The 13,068-nt window shown below is 43.3% G+C and overlaps 2 protein-coding genes across 2 annotated transcripts; one reads left to right on the top strand and one right to left on the bottom strand.

The window, feature by feature from the left end:
• Positions 1-709: 709 nt before the first annotated feature.
• On the top strand, positions 710-2,283 carry LOC133929816 (dof zinc finger protein DOF3.6-like). Its single transcript, XM_062376585.1, has 2 exons — positions 710-1,044; positions 1,216-2,283. The coding sequence occupies exons 1-2, from the start codon at positions 982-984 to the stop codon at positions 2,053-2,055; spliced, it is 903 nt and encodes a 300-aa protein (XP_062232569.1). The 5' UTR covers positions 710-981; the 3' UTR covers positions 2,056-2,283.
• Positions 2,284-5,996: 3,713 nt separating this feature from the next.
• Positions 5,997-8,504, bottom strand: LOC133886585 (uncharacterized). The gene is made up of 2 exons (XM_062326279.1): positions 6,833-8,504; positions 5,997-6,667 (listed from the first exon to the last, which is right to left on the bottom strand). Exons 1-2 carry the CDS (start codon positions 8,502-8,504, stop codon positions 5,997-5,999), a joined length of 2,343 nt encoding a protein of 780 aa, XP_062182263.1.
• Positions 8,505-13,068: the final 4,564 nt, after the last annotated feature.

Below are 13,068 nucleotides of genomic sequence, written 5' to 3'. Positions count from 1 at the left end.
ACACATAATAGACCCATCGTGTGTGTATGAGTTGGAATCACAAGACACCTAGTCCATGGTTATGTTAATCAATCTCTACTATATAAAATATGAGTTAGATTTCGCATCACATATTCCTCTACTCTCATTTCATCTAATTAAAACCTTTAAAATTTGAATAATTTACCTATTTTTGCCATCATCCTTCATCCTCTAGCATTTTCGTCTCGTTATTGGCTATAGACATGTCACATATTTTGTAAATAAAAATAAATAAAGAAATTAGGAGAAAAATTAGCGGATAATTTCCTTCTTTTTTTTATCTCATCTAAAATCAAACTACGGCATCACTCTCAATGTATTTGTTCTGTGGTACTCCTATAGTACATCCATATCTCCATACCTTAGTTTGTATTTGATGTTAGCACGTCTAATATTTGTATTTTCATTGCAACGCTTGAGCACTTAGCTAGTAATAAGTTAATGAAACACCATCTATCCTTGCCATAGAAACAACTTTGAGATTCGTGCTGGGTCTCATCGCCTCGGGTCCTACACAAATCTTCAAGCTAATATAATTTAACAGCATGCATTTCTTTTATGTCGTGTTATGTAAAGCTAAGGAAGTAAATTCTATAGGACACTGTCCTATAAAGATTCTTATGAGACCTCATTCACGTTATCTATTTCGTAGTCTAATGACTGGGGTGAAGAGGAGAGAGAGTGAGTAGACACATGTCATCACAAGAGAGATGATCTTTTATAGAACAGAGTTTTATAAAATTTACTTTGCAAAGCTAAAGGTGTGATTCCGTTTCCATTACCATTATATATATTCCCCTACCCTTCCCCGGCTGCTGGTGCTGCTGCTTTCTCCTCCACAACAAGCTCCTATCAAGCCAAAAGATAGAGGCGAGAAGCAATTAACTCCTCCCAAAAGATAGAGGCCAGGATCAAGGTCAGGCTCAGCTAACTAGAATATAATCAAGATCGCCACGCACCATGATCTTCCCTTGTGCCTTCCTAGATTCCTCAAGCAGCTGGAATACTAACCTGCAGCAGCAGGTATGCATATATATTATAGCTCCATCTCAAAGATTTTGTTCGCAAAAAAGAAGGGATCGAGCTGGAGAGGAGAATATATCCTATCCTTGTGGAATCAAATCGTTCATATATAAATCTTGGATTTATGCTATAACGATCGATCGATGGATCGATCGCGTGCATCTTTCGCAGGTGCAGCCAAATAGCAGCAATAGTATTAGTACTTCAGCTGTTGCTGGTGGTGAAGCCAATCTTCACCAACATGGATCAGCCATGCCTGCCGCTGCCGGGGAGCTTGCTGAAGGAGGAGGGGCGGCCAAGCCGATGCCCATGTCGGAGCGCGCCCGGCTAGCAAGGATCCCGCAGCCGGAGCCAGGGCTCAAGTGCCCCCGCTGCGACTCCACCAACACCAAGTTTTGCTACTTCAACAACTACTCCCTCACTCAGCCCCGCCACTTCTGCCGCGCCTGCCGCCGCTACTGGACGCGCGGCGGCTCCCTCCGCACCGTCCCCGTTGGCGGCGGCTACAGTCGCCACGCCAGGCGCGCGAAGCCAAAGGCGTCATCATCAGCGTCCACCGTTGCAGCCACTACCGCAGCATCGGCATCGGCAACATCGTCGGCGTCCACTGCCACTGTGACGCCCAATCTCCGAGTTATGCTCAGCACCGGTGCGTCGTCGATCCTGCCGCCTTTGCAGCAATACCGTCTCACTGACTTTGACATGGCGAACCTTGGCTTGAGCTTCCCTGGGGGCGGTGGGAGCAGTGTACCGGGGTCGGGGATGATGGAGCAGGAATGGAGGGCGCAATCGCAGATGCACAGCTTCCCGCTCTTGCACGCTATGGGTCATCAGATGGCGATGCCGAGCATGTTCCATCTAGGGTTAGAGAGTGGAGGCCGCCAAGGTTTCAGCAGCGAAGATGGACGAGAGTTTCACGTGATGCCCATCAAGAGAGATCAGGAGTACCCAACTAGGGCCATGTATGGAGATGTCACTGGCCAGCAGGCTTTCTATTATTCCGGCCAGTAGCTAGCACTGCAGGTAACCTCGATCTAGCTGACCAGATCAGCGCCAAATTATCTAGCTAGGTCTATATATGAATTACATGATCATATATGGTGGGTGATTGAAAATGGTGTTATGATCTGATGTGCCGCACACAATCTCCAAATATTGCAAGAACTTGACGGGGAGATCTCGTTAAGGAGAAAATAATGGAAACACGAATTAACACTATATATAACGTTTGATCGATTACCGTTCTATAGTATTGCTGGGATTCTATATCTATATTCATGGTTTCTTTAATTTCGTTCTTCTAAGTTTTACTCTTCCACATGGATCTGGGTTGCTCTCTGCACCAATGTTCTCCATCAGCAGTCAAATTCTGTTATCTCTTCGATCCGGTGATGTTTAATTATATCTGTGCCAAATTGCGCATATAAACTTGTACCATTTATATGCTCAACTGGGAAAATCAATAACATGCTGATGTGCGCTGCAAGTCTCTGGAACCGCTGCAAGCATATGCAGCTAAATTTATGTATGATTTTTTTTTTTTGAAAGAAGTAGCGTATGAATGTATATGCATGCCAGAGGATTTTGAGAAGCATATGCTGCATGCATGACCATATACATATACAAGATGCGCACAGGATGCATACAAGTTAAATTAGCAATGTCATTTTGATCTATCCTATGCTAAATCCGTAGCTAATTTGCATTGCTCTAGTACAGTAGGGAAAAGGTGCGTGCAGTCAAATGCCGCTGATCTCAAATTAAAGTGAGGCTGCTTCTTACTTTTCCTTTCTTTTTTCAAAGTAGAATGTCACCTAGGTATATGTGCATCAGTATCAGGGAAAAACAAACGGATTTGCATGCATGTGTGTTAACCATGACAGCTAGTTAAATTACTAGTCGTTGATCAAATCTTTTTTTCATGACCATCGATCTGCTAGCTCAATGCTTATATATGAGAAAGGTTAATTCTAACTCATAGCACTATAGATAGAGGTCTTAAACGATATTACTAGTACAAATATGATTCAATACCGATTATGCATTCTCGAGCTCGTTCGTCTGGCCAATGGTTCATTTTTTTTTCCTTTTAGAAAATAAGTGATATATCTGAAATGATTGGTCATGCATATATCATACATGCATGAATTGGAGAAGTACGATAGATCAGATGGGACTAGCTCAAAAAACAATGCATGCATATTATCTATTCCATATATAGAAGCTGGCCGGGAAGGAGAAGGACCTACTTACGATTTGAAATATGAAGAAGACAACGATGATGGTGATGAAATGCTGCGCCCTAAAGCACAGGGCAAAGCTGGCACAAAAAAAAGTGAAAGAAGCATATCGTAGCAGCAGCATTAGTAAGAAATTAGCTAGAGGAGAGAGAAATAAAGTGTATCTGTGCTTGATTTAATTTGGTAGGGCTTGTTGGTGATGCAATGGTCCAAGATCCTGAATTCTTGAGATGCGCACTGCATGCATGCATGTTGGAGGAGGTCAGGGAATCAGATTCTCTCGCGCCTTTAGTTTTGCCGCTTTCTCGAAGGCCTATGCCGATGCATGCCGCGCGCCTTTTCCCTGCACTGCTGCCTAGCTTAAGCTTCCTTCTCTCCGGCCAGCCCCATCACACTTCCATCTCCCCTTCGATCGGGTCGTCCATGCACGCACATGAATACATGATCTCTCATCCACCCACGCACATACAACTACTCAAGTTTTATCATCAAATCCATGAGACGATAGGAGCATCTAAAAAAAGGGTCAACTATTAGCTGTAAAAATTGTCATGTCATCTTTAGATAATACAATGAGCAATCACTCCAATAAACTAGCTATAGTATTTCCTTCAAATTTAATATAGACCCATATATAATAGAGTATTAAAAGTCCTCATACGTCTTATAATACACTATAGATTGACTAGACAATAATAACTCAAACACACCAACACCACCTTATAGCGGGCTAAGCGGCGTTTGCTACCCTTTCCTACCCCTTGTTTTCCTTTTTCTTTCTTAAGATGAGAAGCTCGTCGTGAAAAATCAAGGACTCTAGCATATGGTCAATGTGATTTTGGTGATTAATATCAATATAGTCAGCGTAACTAACATTATTTGCTAGTATATAAGGCTTAATCTCATGGATGCTATATGATGAACTTATGGTTCCAAATGCCTCAAAGGACATCAATGTCAAATAAGAGCTTCATTAAGGTATAAAGATCTATTTGTTTACACAAGTGATCTTGGTGTTGAGAACATTACTTATGTAGATATGTTTGTTCTCTTTGATAGTACTATAAAGAGAGATTTGAGTTTAATAGCTTATATAATGTCTTTAGGTTAGTTAAATAGTAGGTGATATATGCTAGGTTTGACTAGTTCTAATAGACTATAACGAATACCTAAGACAAGCAAGATAGGCCACAAAGATTAGGACTTAATAAATATATAATTGGACAAGTCCTATTAGGAACCTAGTCACCGCATCATTGGTGCAAAAGGATGTGGTGATTGTGACATTGTTGAGAGGTTGCAAGCCAATAAGATCCAATGTTAAGCAACCACATGACGAGGTGACCATGAGACAATGTATCATACTTCATTTCCAAAAAGGCTTCAGGATTCAGAGAAGTTCACTTCATGATGTGGTGGGTTCTGACAAGGATCCAACATTTGAATTTCAAACTGTTAGAAAAAGAGTCACCGCATGATGCGGTGAGTTCACCGCATGTTACGGTTACTAGGAATTTCACAGATTCCTTCTCAATGGCTAGTTTATGAGGTTGACTCTATAAATACCTCATCCACCAACCATTTTAGGTTGCCCACTCCCACCAGGCATATACACATATTGGAGACAGTTTGAGCCAGCTTAGAGTTAAAGTTGAGGATCAAGATAATTAGCAAAAGATTAAGAATTTGATTAGTGTTAATTAAGATCTAGTGTGCATCTAAGTAGGTGATTAGTCTAGAGTTTGATCATGTGAGTGATTCACACTTGTTACTCTTGGTATTTGCCTACACCTAGATAGTTTAATTTGGCAGTGGTAAGTCTTGCAAAACCCTCCAACCGAGTTTTTTTTAGGCCGCAAGTGTTGTAAGCGGCAGAAGTGATCCGTGCCAGAGAAAAAACAATGAATTATGCGAGTACAATTTACATTGAGTTATGCAAAAACAAACATCCGTCAAAATTGAACAAGTCTAAGACTCGCACGATTCAGAGCTACGGGTTAACTTAAACCTATGAATTCAAAAGTCAAAATGACGATTTGAAATTCATATTTGACAAATATGAGCATATAAATCAAAGGAAATAAGAGCCGAACAAGGACAAGATGCACACCTTTTTTTTTAGGCAACTGTCGAACATTAGTTCCTGACAATGTGTCCATAAATAGACTGGGCACCTTCGAGTGCAGGGATTAATCATGAGACGGGACAATCGATGTATACAGTTCTGGGCCTCCGATTGGAGTAATACCCTACGTCCTATGGGGGTGTTGTTGTCGTATATTGATGATCTCGGGTACATGCAATGGGGCTGAATCTATTACAAAGAGTGTATCAGATATGATCTAACCTAAAGCTAAGATCGCCGACAGGGCCGGCTCTACAGTTTTGAGGGCCCTAGGCGACCGCGGCACTATAGGCCCTTAAAGCTAAATATTATTTTCATTTGTATAATTTATAAATCATTTATTTTTTAAGATTATATAAATGAACATTGCTAATATGATAAACCGAGAAGTAATTAGTAAAAATTAACTTCTAACATATTCTTAAATCTCGATGAATAATGTCGATACTACAATAGAAAAATTTAAAGAACAGCAAAATAAAACTAGTAAGATTACCTAAAATAAGAACGAGAAGTCGAGAACCAAACTCAAATGACTTCATTGACAATGTTTCATAAAAGAAGAGACGATGAATACCCAATGTCTCTCATAAAAAACAATTCCTTCGGGCATTTCTTGATGCAAAATCATTAAGGACAATATCGAGATCAATACTGTCCAAGACATTCTTCTCAATGCAGCACATAGCCAAACCATTCAATCTTTCCTGTGACATAGTTGACCTCAAATAGTTTTTCAGTAATTTTAATTTTGAGAAACTTTTTTCAGCTGAAGCTACAGTCACAGGTACAGTTAAGAGGATCCGATAGGCAACAGAGACATTTGGATAGCAATCTGCAGCTATAACGAACTGAAGAATCTCAGGTGCTGACATCAAAACATCTGGCAAAATTACTTGCAGCACTTTTAATTCAGAGAAAAAATCATTTAACTCAACATCAGATGAGTTATCATGAGAAAAAGCTTCTACAAAAGTAGTGCAATGTTTCCGTAGATCAGTATCATCTAAGGACTTTAGATTTTTTGAGTTGAATAAGAAACCAAACACATTTTCAAATGCCTTCAACTGCTCAAATCGATTAGTCAATGAAGCAATTGCAACATCAATCATGACTAGAAAGTAATTAACTCTGAAGGATTCTATAGCTGACTGTGTTTCTTCATTTAGGTCATTTTCTTCATCAAAATGCTTCTTTCTTTTACCTTGACGTTTTGTAGGAAATTTTGGCTCTACATCCAATTCAGATGCAATGGCTTCTGCAATATCAATACTAGAAGTGAAGCCTTCATTTCTGTACCTCTTAAAAAATGAGATGACCCCATCGATTTGTTTGAGAGTAGCATCCATACACACAATTTTGGACTGCAACTTCTTGCTCACCATATTTATAGAAAATAAAATGTCATGCCAAATAACCATACCAAATAAAAATTCAAAATTCTCAAGTGCAGTTATCAAAGATTGAGCATCACTCACTGCTTTTGGGTCATCAGTAGAAGATGTCTCCAGTTCCAACAAAGCTGACCTTATTTGGGGAGTTTGGTACCTGATAGCTTGTACACTGTTTATTCGACTCTCCCAACGAGTATTAGACAAATATTTGACAGTTAGTTCTGGAACATTGTCAAGCAAAATCTTCCACCTTTTAGTAGAACATGAAAACAATGCATATATCCGCTGTATAACACCGAAGAATGAAATAGCTTTGCTGCAAGATTTCGCCATATCACAAAGAGTGAGATTTAGACTATGACATGCACATAGCATATATAATGCTCTTGGATTAATTTCAAGCAAACGCTTCTGAACACCTTGGTGTTTTCCCTTCATATTAGAACCATTGTCATAACCTTGACCTCTCACATCAGCGACATTCAAATCAAAAGAGTACAATGCATTCATCAATTCGTTAAAAAGCCTCAATCCTGATGTGTCATCCACCTTTAAGAACTCTAGAAAGAACTCCTTCACTCTCGGAATGTTACTTGACATATTAACACACCGCACAATTAGAGTCATTTGTTCTTCATGGCTCACATCTGGGGTACAATCCAAGATAATAGAGAAATACTTGGCATCCTTGATGATCCTTAAAATAAAACTTTTCACGGCATGAGCAAGAATAGAAATTAACTCATTCTGAATATTGTGGCCAAGATAATGATGATGAATTTCATTATTTTGAATGCGCCTAATATGTTCTTGCATCACAGAATCAAATTCAGCAATCATTTCAATTGTGCCCAGAAAATTACCATTGTTATCCTGATAAAGTTTCTCATTGGATCCTCGAAAGGCCAAATTATGTTTAGCAAGAAGCTTCACAGCAGAAACTATTCTTACCAAAACCTGTCTCCAACGCTCCTTTTCCGTTGCAATTTCCCGTTGCAAATCATCATCAATTGTCTGATATTTCCTTAACCTCAACCTAAGTTCATTCCACGTATTCATGTTTGTTATATGCTCAACGCTGTTCTCATGTTGTTTGAGTCTCCCACTGAGATGCTTCCAGTCCCTCAGTCCATCATATGCCAACAAAGTTTTGATCTGATTTGATTTGAACAATCGGCAGCAAAAACAGTAAACTTTGTCCACATGCTTAGAGTAAACCAACCACTTTCTATCAACAACCTCACCATTACTTAACTTCCTGGAGTAGTAAGCATATGAAAAATGTCTACCACTACTATCCGAAGGAAACTGCAAATTCAATTCTCTCACAGGTCCTTTTTCAATTAAGATATCTCTTCCCCTATTGTCAAGATTGTCCCATGTTCTAGGATCATAGATAGCTAACAAAGAATCTTTTTGTTCATCAGCATTTGAATTTTCAGTATCAGATGAAGGCGATAAATTTTGTTCCCCTGTACCATCCTCATTGACATCAACTTCTGCATTTAAATTATGATTAGGTTCCTGCCCTTGATCTTCTGTACTACAATCATCTATATCTTCAGGATTATCACCGGAAACAACATTACTTGAAATTGAAAAAAACTTATGTATAGCACCCTTTTGCGATTCAATAAACTGATCTTCTCGTTTTCTTTTTTTCCTTTTCTCAGCACCTGACAAATGCTTCTTAGGCAACATTCTAACGCCTGAAATTAGAAAGGAAAATAAGCAACAAGAACCCTAACGACCTAACCAATGTACACTGTTTCATCTACGAATAACCGTACAAATTAAATCAGCGAATTGCAATTTGCACAATTAAATTAGCCATCCAGTCAAACAAAATAGGTAAATAGAAAAAAGGGAATAAGGGATCTAATCATCTAACCAGTGTCTGCGTGAGGCCGACTGAGGCGTGCTGCACTGCTGCGTCTGCGTCACTGCATGCACCGACGGCAGGACAAGAACAAGACTCGTCTCAACTCTCACGGTCTCAGCGAGACAGCGAGTCAGCGTCTCAGGGACAGCGTCTGCTGTACGCGATACCAGCGCGATACGCCTGTATTTGGCCGCTGGCGCCTGGCGGCTGGCCCGCTCCGCTCACCCGCGCGACTGCGCCGTCCGCCCGTCCGGCCGTCGGTCTGGCACTCTGGCGACTGGCGTCTGCGGACTGCGCTGCCGTCTGCGTGACTGCGTGTCTGCGTCTGGCCGGTGGCCATCTCCCGTCTACGACGTCTGGCCGCTGGGGGCTGGGGCGCTAGGGCCTAGGTGACGGCCGCGGACGCTGGTGTCTCCGTGTCTGGCGTCTGGCCGTCTGCCCGTCTGCGGACTGCGGGAGCCAGAGCCCAGAGCAGCACCAGGCAGGCTGCAGGCCACGCCCCGAGACTACTGCCGTGGCCCGTGGGGCCCTCTTCCGGCTTGGGCCCTAGGCGGTCGCACCTCCCGCCCTGGCCCAGAGCCGGCCCTGATCGCCGAGTACCTCATGTACTAGGGTCTTAATGCTTGCCTCGAGTCCTCTCTTCCTATGTTTTTCTTATGTCTTGTTCTCGTCTCCCCTCTTCTCCTTCCCCCCCAGCCTTATATAGGGGTGTGAGTATCGACTCTTATCCAGCCGTAGTCGATAGAGAGTTGTCTTCCTTGATATCTAAGTAGATAGATCTGTTTTGAGTACTAACCGTATCAAGTTAGGTAACTAATCGAAACCTTCCTGATATGTACTTCTGTGATTTCAGATGTATCAGGTACCGCTGATTCGGTTCCGTGATATCTAAAACATCTTAATACGTGTCGTACATACCCTGTTCATATATGATATATTCCTTATGTTCACATACCCTATAATTATATATTCGACAGCAACAACGGTGGGGGTTACCCACCTGAATTTTTTCTCATTGAAAAGTACAAAGTACAGAGGTACCATTACAAGGTGGGCCGAGATACAACAGGGGGCGTACAAAGAGAGTGGGATGGGGAGGTTTGGGTTGCTTCCTTAGGTGATTACATCTATCACGGTATCACACCAATCCAACATGTCCTCTGTGTTGACTAAAGAGGGTGCCCGAATGACCCAAAGGCCGAAGTGGTCGCGAAGTAGCTACACGGTGTTCACGAGGTTCATGTGAATCCCATCGAAGATCATGCGATTACGTCGTTTCCAGGCAACCCAGAGCATCAGTAGAATGACTGTGTTGCGGAGAGTCGCGGGCCATTGAGTGAAGGCGGAGTACATCAGGGGGCAGAGGGCGTCCAGAGAGCTTACAGGCCCATCACCAAGCATCACGTGGGCCCACAGTTCACTAATCCTAGGATAGGCAACGAAGAGGTGGTCAATAGTTTCTGGGGTAGAGGGGCAGTAGGGGCAAAAAGGACTCCAGACGGCGCCAACCGAGTGAAGGAAAGCCCTGGTTCGAGTGTTACCATGTCGAAGAATCCAAAAGAAGATTTGGACTTTCTTGGGGGCGAAGTTGTCCCAATTATACTCTTGGAGGCGTGTATCTTGTCCTGAGGGGCAGATCATTCTGTAGGCCAAGGTTGTCTTGAAACCCAGTGCTCCTGCACCCTCATCCCTCTGACGTCAGGGTTATCTCCTAGAGACAGGGTGGCCAAGTTATCATTTAGCATTTCGAGCTCCGCCCTGGTAGAGACTATGAGGCGAGGTTGGAGTTCTAGGTTGAGAGTGCCGCCCTCCAGTGCCTCAGCTACCAGGATGTTTTTAGCAGTGCAGTGTGAGAAGGCAGCAGGAAGGACCCGGTGGAGGAGACCCAGGGCTGTCCAATCATCGTACCAGAAGAAGGTGGTTTTGTCGTCCCCTACCTCAATAGATGTGATTGCCATGTAGAGAGGCATGGGCCGTGCAAGAGTGTTCCAGCACGGAGTGTATGTCAGCGACGTGCGAAACTTGGTCTGAAAGGGTTGTAATGCCGGATGACCCACTGAGACCAGGGTGTGTCCTCCCTGGAGCAGAGCTTATGTAAGAACTTGAGCAGCAAATTAAGGTTCTGAGAGTGCAGATCCTTGGGGCTCAGGCCACCATCTTCTTTTGGGCAGCAAGCTGAGGCGCAAGCCACCTGGCAATCGCCATCGTTGCAAGCACTTACTCCTTTCCACAACATAGCCAGACGCGGTTTGTCGATATTTGCCAAGGTTGATTTAGCGAGCTCGAAGATAGCCATAGCATAAGTAGGAAGGGCTGAGAGGACAACGTCCGTCAAGGTTAGCCCCCCCCCCCCCAGACGTTAGGAACTGTGTTTGCTATGCTAAGATATGACATTGAACCTTGACAGCCAAGTAGTCAAGGGCCGTAGCAGGAAGTTTCTTATAAGAGAGAGGCAATCCCAGGTAGGTTTGCAGGAAGCTCGATATAGTGCAACCAAGGATAGCCGCAAGTCCCGCACACTCATCATCTCGGACGTGAATCGGAACAAAGGTACTCTTTTGGTAGTTTATTTGAAGTCCAGTGGCTGCACTGAAGCGGTTTAGAATTGTCCTCAGGGTTTGCATTTGCACAAGGTCAGCCGGCAGTAGGATTAGAGTGTCATCCACATATTGGATGATGGGGCAAGGTTGGTCGGGCAGGAGAGGGTGCTGAATGGAGCCATCCATTGTGATCAGTCGCTGCAACACATCAGCAATAATGAGGAATAGGTATGGAGAGAGGGGGTCGCCCTGACGTAGACCCTGTTTGCATTGTAGCCACCTCCCAAGAACACCATTCAAGAGGATGGCAGTTCTACCTGATTCCAATAGGTGACGGACCCACCAGCACCAATGTTCACTATTCTCTCTGAATGGTTTTTCTTAGTCGTCGCTGCTCGCCGGTTGACCTCACGCGCGGCGCGCTGTGCAGCATGCTAACCTCACTGCGCCACCATGCCCCTTGCGATGAATGGCCGCCCTCCCACTGTTCGCCACGGCTGCTCCGCACCTCTACCAGCCGTTGCCGACTGACAGCCTGTCGTTGAGATCTGTATAGGCGGACCGGCAAGGAACAAGAGAGGTGTTAAGGATCCACCATCTCTTAACAAATATTGGGCAACCCAAGCCCATCCCATCTGCAGGTGCGCTCATGTACAATTTCAACAATTCCAAGCATAAGATGGCTGATAATTGAACACACACAGTGACACTCCAATCCATTAACCGCGTAGATCATATAACAACATAGAGCAAAGTAAGAAGTGCCTAGCAAGAATTCACTTTTTCACATTGCAATCATCCATCAAGCCTCTTACAGTGCTAACGGTCAGTCGAGCACATTTTCACTGAGCCAACCTGGGTTCGAGGCACGGCATCCTCTTAATGAAATTATAGCGACATCCTCGCTCTCGGTGCTCATTTACATTACAATCGTCCAAGCAACGGCGACCACATCTACACCACTGCACAATCATGCATCTTGCAGATGCACATATATAGTGAGACCCCGGGCAACCTGTGAACAGGCAAACTTCACACTTATCAAGTATTTACCGTTTCTCACAATCTCCCAGATATAACCTGAGATACACAACATAAATCAGAGCAGATTCCTGGTCACTAAATAAATTCCCAAAATTCATAGTGCCAAAGTCAGTAAATAAATTCCCATATCCCATTTCCTTGTTGGGCTGAAATTCTTTTGATCAAGGCAATCTCAAAGGACCAAATCCACCACCTCCCTGCTTCCTCCCTGCTTCCTTCTCTGTTCCCTCCGCAACCCTCGTTCAGCCCGGGATGGACATCACAGCGCTCCTGGACAATGTCTCAGCAGAGTCAAAACTATCGGAATAGCTATGTCCACAGTTAAGGACAAAGCTCTAAAATGTTCACAGTAACTGCTCTCCTCTTCCCTCTTTGGAACTAATGTGCTTTTGACTCCAGCCCAGAGCTGTGGCTGGAAATAGCATATGTAAAACTTGAAGTACATGTTAATCTCAAGTAAGTACATTTGTGCTGGTGGAGGAACTTTCTCAGGTGAAACCAGCACCAGCACCAGTAGTGATCGATGTTGACGATCCCTCGTGCATCGCCTTCTTCTTCTTTCGTCGTCTCCTCTTCTCTCCCATGTATTGGGGGCGTGACGTGGCTTCGCCAATGGCGCAGGCGAAACGAAGACATTTTTTATAGGCCTGGCTCACAAGATATCACCCGTTTAACGGATGATAGTAGGGTAAACTTTATTATTTAGGAAGCGGGCATGTGATCTTGAAAATTTAAAAAAAAATGTAAAAGATTTTTTTTTTGCAAAAGCGAGACATTTTTTATAGGCCTGCCTGGTCAG

Source organism: Phragmites australis, chromosome 1 (genome assembly GCF_958298935.1).
Source record: "Phragmites australis chromosome 1, lpPhrAust1.1, whole genome shotgun sequence".
Lineage (NCBI taxonomy): Eukaryota > Viridiplantae > Streptophyta > Magnoliopsida > Poales > Poaceae > Phragmites > Phragmites australis.
The sequence above is the reverse complement of the archived record's forward strand: the minus strand, read 5'-3'. Positions and strand labels throughout refer to the sequence as shown.

Coding starts and splice junctions, on each gene's coding strand:
- LOC133929816 (XM_062376585.1), top strand. CDS start 982: ATGATCTTCCCTTGTGCCTTCCTAGATTCCTCAAGCAGCTGGAATACT. Junction 1,045..1,215: donor ATACTAACCTGCAGCAGCAG/GTATGCATATAT, acceptor CATCTTTCGCAG/GTGCAGCCAAATAGCAGCAA.
- LOC133886585 (XM_062326279.1), bottom strand. CDS start 8,504: ATGTTGCCTAAGAAGCATTTGTCAGGTGCTGAGAAAAGGAAAAAAAGA. Junction 6,668..6,832: donor GAATTTTGAATTTTTATTTG/GTATGGTTATTT, acceptor TTGATATTGCAG/AAGCCATTGCATCTGAATTG.